The sequence below is a fragment of the Mizuhopecten yessoensis genome, unplaced genomic scaffold (genome assembly GCF_002113885.1).
Source record: "Mizuhopecten yessoensis strain PY_sf001 unplaced genomic scaffold, ASM211388v2 scaffold10831, whole genome shotgun sequence".
NCBI classification, from domain to species: Eukaryota; Metazoa; Mollusca; class Bivalvia; order Pectinida; family Pectinidae; genus Mizuhopecten; species Mizuhopecten yessoensis.
In genome coordinates this window covers 464,034-471,339 of record NW_018408743.1, presented here as the reverse complement: position 1 = coordinate 471,339, position 7,306 = coordinate 464,034, and the positions used below count along the sequence as shown (strand labels likewise).

Below are 7,306 nucleotides of genomic sequence, written 5' to 3'. Positions count from 1 at the left end.
TACTACAAAAGTAGCGCGGAATGGGAAAAGTGAAGTAGGTATCAGGTCATTTGTTGTTGAACCCCATGATAAGGATTGTCCGTCCATAATATAGTAATACAAGTAATTTCGTTCAATATTTCAGTTTTATTTTGTAAACTCTCCGACAGTGAAATGAAAGACATTCGACGTTTTCCTTTCTTTCATTGTATTTTATGCTTCTGGATAGTTTTCTGATAATTTACTCTTTTTTTAATGTTCAACGAACACAAATTACGTGACATGTTTGTTTTATAAATCATCTTAAATGCTTAATTGGTTTGATAACATTAAAATATTAATGGTTTCCGTCTCTGTTAAGTTTTAGGATTTTTTTTTTTCGGAAGGAGTCATACGTTCAAGAATCTTAGTTCGAAAAGTTATATGGTTAGCCATGTGGTTTTTATTTATCATGCTCCTTAGACATTACTTGAATGCTTTAAAAAATAGAAATGGATGTTTCACACCAAATGTATCGAGAAAGATTCATAATATGTAATGATTGAGAGTAATATTTATCGTCCGGGAAATCTTTAATGTACATAAATTAAGGTTTTTCAAGAGATATCAGTAAAATCTTAGTATAGTTCTCTCTGTCTTCGAAATTCTTCAAGAAAATGTTTTTCGTGAAGGAATTGATTTTAACATAAAAATGAGATACATTTGTCGCGGTTTTTTCTTCGAAATGTTTTAGATACCCTAGTTTGAAAAGTGAATATGGATAACTATATAATGTTTTTGCTTCTTTGGTATTTTATTAATTGTTTTCCTCTCTTACAAATATTAATTGCACTTTACACTTTATTTCTTTTTAATGAAAGTACAGTTCTTTCACATGAAGTCTCCCGTCTTTTTACAACACCAATTACAGATGGCATGGTTCTAAATACAGCAGTAATATACTTCCGAACATTTTTCGCTGTTATTTTGGCCAAAGATAGGTTGACACTTTTCTACTTTAGTGTTCCATGATGTTGATCGAGAGAGAATATCGAAATGTGTACGAAACTGTAATGCGAACTGAACATCGATGAAGCTAAGGCGAACGTATATCAATCGGAATAAGTGATCAGGTTTTCCTAAAAGGGAGCATCTGTGGTTTCACCGACGACACTTACTGTATCAGTCAAAAGAGATCATGCTAACGACCATTAAACTCACTTCAGAGAATTATTTAGGTATCTTACGCTTTCGCTGTATTTCTACATATGTTTTGGAACACTTAAAACATACGTTTTTATTCTTTAGTACCACTGGTCCGTCCTGAATGGACGAAATAGTCATCCCATACAGTATGATTTATACATTGTTTGGGTTTCTCAGCGATAAAATTTTGACTAAGGTGCTTCCTTGATTCGTAATTCTAGTAATTTCAGCATTGTAAGTTTATCCGTCAGCAGTCGTAATCTATCACAGAAATCACTTTATTCGGAGCAACTCCTTGAATATCGAATCAAGTGTGACATGTATAAAAATCATGGTAAGAGGCTGATGCAGAAGTGTCTGAAGGATCCTTGACTTTAACGTACCATCAGTTTATCTGCAAGTGAACTTGATGGACAAGCAATGCAGAGTAATGTATTGCGGATAAAAAAAAACTTTACTTAAAGTCTTTTTATTGATAGCTACAAAGATAAATAGTATGAATTCTTCAGGCATATTTCGGTAATAAAGCATTCGAATATGGCACTGTATAGGGTGTTTCGTTAGTTACTCTCCAGGAACCAAATTCTATTTGCACACACAGTGGGAACTACAACCGCTGGACGGAGAAGAGGTCCCAAGGGTACAGTTTTGTTCACACCACTTGTCCATCCCTTCTACAGCCTTCCACACACCCCTCCCCAAACACCGAGCCATCCTTTGTTTGTAGGGAGATTTTACTGTCGTCTTCCTTGTACGAAAAGTATTTCGGTCAGTGTAGTCCGTTGGCCTGATTTGTATGGCATTGTTTGCCATATCAGTGATTTCAACTATTCCCATTTTCGTCAGCAATTCTTCGTTTTTGTCAGTATAAACTATTTTTTTCAATGTCGTATGTTTTGGTCTGATCCAGCCAAGAGTTGTCGTGTCTACAAACTTAACATCCGGTTTTGTGATAAGTTCGTATTTTATTTTCGAAAATTTTGTCACGTCAGACATATATTCTGGTTTTGCTCGTTCATTTGAACTCACTATCGGTGTTGTCATTTTGTCTTCTTCAGTCGAAGCATACGGCTTTGTCGTTGTAATGGAAGTAGGGAGTATTTCTACGTCTGCACAGTTATAGAACTGTTCCTGGGCACCGCATCCAATGCAACACCGGAAAGACTGATCACAACCCCAACTATTTCCTGGAATGACAAAAAAAAGCAGCACTTCATTGCGCCATTTGTAACATTTTGCATCTAAAAATATCGAAATATGATTGCTCTCGATATTATTGTAGGAATAATATGAATGACAATTAAAAGCAGCCTATGACGCTGATAATTTTAAAATATAATGCTGGCTCTAATTGGCCATAGCCTTCGACAAGCCGTTAACTTACAACAACAGTAACAACAACAACAACAACAACAACCACAACAACGACCAACCAAATATGCAAATCGTAGAGCATGGTTGTTTTTGTTTCAACAGATGCAATGGGTTCATTAATGTGTATTTGTACGTTGGGGAGAATATATGACTGATTTTTAAATATGATATTTGTAACTATAGTCATCTATCAAAATGTACAAGACGATCTTTAATATATCTTATAGAATGTGCGGTGTGACATCCTAACAGTTTGGGTCATCTGTAGGGGATAAATGCGAAATGCTTATTGTTTTGATGTAGCGGAATATAATCGATAAATTATGGTGAATATATTATGATGAATAATATTGAAGATATGTCAACACGCTTTCCCACCGTAATCAGCTAGGGCATTTTACAATCGCATTTAATTATTATACGCGATTGTTTTATGATTTGAAATGCGATTGACCAATGAAACTGTCGTCACAAGAGAGATATGGAAGAAATTACTATATTAAGAGTTCAATATTTTGTTTTAATATTCTCAATTTGCTTACTTTATCACTTGAAGGTATATGATAACTTGTATCTAATCCATTGTTCAGTATCCTGGCTGTATATGTCTTTGAACTCAAAACAAAAAGTTGTGATGCCACATTTTCATATTTCTGAAACGGGAACGCCATCCCATTCCTCCCTCAAATTGACAAGTTAATTGCATCACAATGAACCCATATTGAAATATTTGTGACTGGTTTTCATTTTGTTGATATTGAAATAGGCTATAAAAAGCAGTCACTGAGTCATTTTATGTTTTCGTTTTATCATACAAAAGCTCCTTTGAAAAGATACATACCAGAGTTGTATTTCCATTGTAACACACAATGGTCACACGACACTCCAACCGGAAGTTGAAGCAAAATCACATGATTGCTCAATGAGAATCCTGGGTAATATCTTGTTTCACCGTCCGGTGAAAGAAGAAGATGACGATCAAGGCATTCTTTAGTGAGATGGTCGTATCTACTGTTGCGCGCGCACAACCTAAACTCAAACCATCCACCATGATTTGCCGAAAGATGAACTTTGACCTCAATCGTAGAGTGTTGGAGATATGACTTCGCGATGGTTCCTGTAGCAAAGAGGCCGCCATCTTCGTTCACCAGTTCACCACGGTAGCTATCCCCACATAATCCACATTTGCCGCCATTATAAAACCACTGGGTCTGGGAAAACAAGGAGTGCATTGTTAAAACGATTATGCAACATCATCAAAAACAATGAAATTTGCAACAATAATGTGAATAACGTAAGTGCGTCATGCATTTTTATGTTTTATGAAACGTTATTCAAGACAAAAGGATGGGTGACACATTCTGCCGTTTTACGACCCCCACCGATGCTGCAACCTTGGTTCAGGCATACAGGCATTGCTTTTTCCGATCTAAGGTCGACAACTTTATACTCTTTGTATAGATAAATACATTTTTATGAACAAATCTTAGAATGATGATCAATTGAAGAAATATCATTGAAAAATTTGGGTCAACAAAAGCGTTGGCCATAGTGACTAATTTCAAATACAGATGATGATTGCTATTTTACGTTTCAATTATTTGAATATACAGTTATTATACGATGTAGCGAAAGTATCAGGGACAAGAGGCACTTTGCATGTATACATGCATAAAGCAATAGGGGAGATTGTCAGGTCAAATAGCACCCGAGTCATTCATTAATATTTTTTTCAGTTTTCATTAATGACAGTCTTTTGTGAAAAGGACAACCGTAAATTCAAATGACCAACAGCTAGAGATGTTTTTGGTCAACTACAACCCCATGCTTTTCTGTCAGAACAAAGGAATACTATGGGACGTAGTATGTATATATATCCATTCTGGGTGTTAACAGGGATAACACAAGGTGACCCTTGGGTGTAAACAGGGATAGCACAAGGTGACCTTCTTGGTGTTAAGAGGGATAGCACTAGACGACCTTGTGTGTGTTAACAGGGATAGCACAAGGTGACCTTCTGTGTGCTAACAGAGATAGCACAAGGTGACCATTTGAGTGTTAACGGGGATAGCACAAGGTGACCTTCTGTGTGCTAACAGGGATAGCACAAGGCGACCTTCTGTGTGTTAACAGGGATAGCACAAGGTGACCTTCTGTGTTGCTAACAGAGATAGCACTAGGCGACCTTGTGTGTGTTAACAGGGATAGCACAAGGTGACCTTCTGTGTGCTAACAGGGATAGCACAAGGTGAATTTAGTGAATACACTATTTCACATATCATAACAACTCTTAATTTTTTTCCTTACCTCCAAACTCATATATCATATTTAAACATTTTATGTTTCATACTTAAAATAATCAACTTTGAAATTTCAAAATAACAACATACTATATTATATATATATATATATATATATATTTACACACCCATTGTTACCTTTAGGAGAGAACTAATATAGGCTATGCCTGTTGTTCAATCCTTTTTCTAAATGAAATAAATTTGTTGAAATGAAATGGAATTAAAAGCAAATTCTTCTTGTTTTGATTTGATTTGATTGTTTTTGATATTCTGAAAACATATCTTAACAATAATGTTGACGTAAATAATATGTTTTAAATGAATACTGAAAATATTGGAACATAAAAACGAAAAAAATATGTCATTTCCTACCTCCTGCTTTGGCCCCATTTGCAAGTGGTCAACGGATCTTATTAAAATAGAGCAATTCTAGAAAGTCTGACCTAAAGGTATATTCACGCAAAAAAATAATGTTTATCGGTGAGGGGTCGTAAAATGGCCAATCTTTTTTTCAATTTTTAGTAATTATTTTACTACTCCGTTACAATATTTAATAGTTTCTAGTGTTTTTGCTAGTATATCAAATTTTATATGACACTGTTCACATTAGCTCCACCAAAATGTCGCACTAACAAAGCGTCACATGAAAGTGTATATAATATTTGTAGAATGCAACTTGCTGCATCAATTGATAAAACTTACCGTAAACCCGCCACAGTTTAAGCCGTTATAGTTGTAGTTTTTAGGGGTGTTAAACCCATACGCCCACATCACAGATCTCTGAGGAGGTTCGACCATACTTCCATGTGCTTCAACTCCACCGGGGTATTGGAAAACCATGAGCAATGTCGACAGAACCGCACAAATTGTCGAGCACACTCCAGCGGCCATGTTGGTTGTGTGAACGGGACTGTCGAATCATCACCTCCTACTAGTGTCCGAACACTTCATCTTATAGCTCAGGTGTGTGAGGTGTCTGTCCAGCCTCGGGGGGAAAGGTGGCGGAGGAGTTATGAGGTTTTTCAAGGGTCTCATTTGTAATAGGCCACAGGAACAGGCGATACACATTACAAGAATGCATCACACTGTTTCTCACCTGTGAAACATAACTCATACTTACTCACGGACAACATCAAAAACTTCTGAAACGATTTTTTTAAAAAGAAGTCATTAAATTAACATGTTTTGGTTTTAATGGTGGCTGTTTCACGAAAAAGATGCATTCTATAACATACTTTTAGAAGACATAACTTGAAAAAATATGCACTATGACACGTCAAAATTTTTCCTCTCTTTTCCTTAAGTTGTTTTGGAACTCTTTCACACTTTGTCGTTCCAGAATGCACCTTTAAATATCTACCAGGGTCAATATGTTACAAGTTTTCTCATCATATGTGCAATGTAAAACATAGATTAAAAGAAGTACAGTAAAGGGTGCAAGATTGAAAAAAATGTGTACAGCTATTTTCCTTGAAGGCATGCGGCATATCCCCACCTGTTCTAAAAGATACACGTCGCTCGTTGACGGTAGTAACGCCTTTCGAAACGATTTACTACCGTCCATAGAACGCCTTGTTGAGCATACAATTCTTTGTTTCCGAGTCTGTCAAAGCATCAATTATTCATATACAATAGTCCCCCGTTATACCGCCACCTTTTGTCCCGTGCCAATTTTGACGGTAAAACGGGGGTGGCGATACAACGGGGTTTCAGCAGGACAGCCAAATGTAGGACACATGTGCCGAAGATGTACATCTATTTGTAATAAACAATGCATATACATACGAGTTTTCTTTGTTTTCATTTCCATTGTGGTTGCTTACCTGATCACACCACCGGTCTGTTCTTGTTGGAAACAAATCAGAGATTTCAGTTGGTGATAAATAGCCTACGGAAATGTGTTATCAGGTCAACATCACATCGCAGGGGAAACTGTAATTTTGTTTTGTTTATTCCTAACAAAACCATGCAGTTGTAACCTGCAATTCAGGGACGTTTACAACAATCTATCAAAATCTGGTACCCCTTCATTTATGATTACATTGGTGATTGGAAAAAATATTTTTTCAAAATTGTAGACACATTAAATACAACTTCATACTGTAAATAGCCAGAATTAATAGGAGATAGTGTATGGTTAACCATACGACCGGAAGTTATGTAAATCACTAACATTTCGTGTGTACTTTATTTTGGGAACTATGACTAGATATCCTTCAAAAATTAGTATTTGAGCGGGTAATTCCCTGCAGAAATCAAATAATTTTTACAGAAGATTTATATTCTCAAACGAGACTCAATATGACACTAGCAATACCTAGTTTAGTTAAAGGGGTTATTTAGTTAGCGGAAACCGATAACAAATATAGCTTGTAGATAGAAAGAGCACATAAGCGCCCTCTACAGGGGACTATCTGCTAAATATAACCTTGCGAGGGACAGTTTATTTAATTATATACGTTACTCTT

At 36.0% G+C, this 7,306-nt stretch overlaps 1 protein-coding gene across 1 annotated transcript; it reads right to left on the bottom strand.

The window, feature by feature from the left end:
• Window positions 1-768: 768 nt before the first annotated feature.
• LOC110462822 lies at window positions 769-5,727 on the bottom strand. The gene is made up of 3 exons (XM_021517020.1): window positions 5,541-5,727; window positions 3,380-3,749; window positions 769-2,351 (listed from the first exon to the last, which is right to left on the bottom strand). The coding sequence occupies exons 1-3, from the start codon at window positions 5,676-5,678 to the stop codon at window positions 1,750-1,752; spliced, it is 1,110 nt and encodes a 369-aa protein (XP_021372695.1). The 5' UTR covers window positions 5,679-5,727; the 3' UTR covers window positions 769-1,749.
• Between the last annotated feature and the right edge of the window lie 1,579 nt (window positions 5,728-7,306).

Excerpts from the sequence above, each read along its gene's own strand:
- LOC110462822 (XM_021517020.1), bottom strand. The coding sequence starts at position 5,678 with ATGGTTTTCCAATACCCCGGTGGAGTTGAAGCACATGGAAGTATGGTC. Across the intron at positions 3,750-5,540 it reads TAAACTGTGGCGGGTTTACG|ACCCAGTGGTTTTATAATGG; the intron begins GTAAGTTTTATC and ends TTGTTTTCCCAG. Across the intron at positions 2,352-3,379 it reads ACAATGGAAATACAACTCTG|GAAATAGTTGGGGTTGTGAT; the intron begins GTATGTATCTTT and ends TTGTCATTCCAG.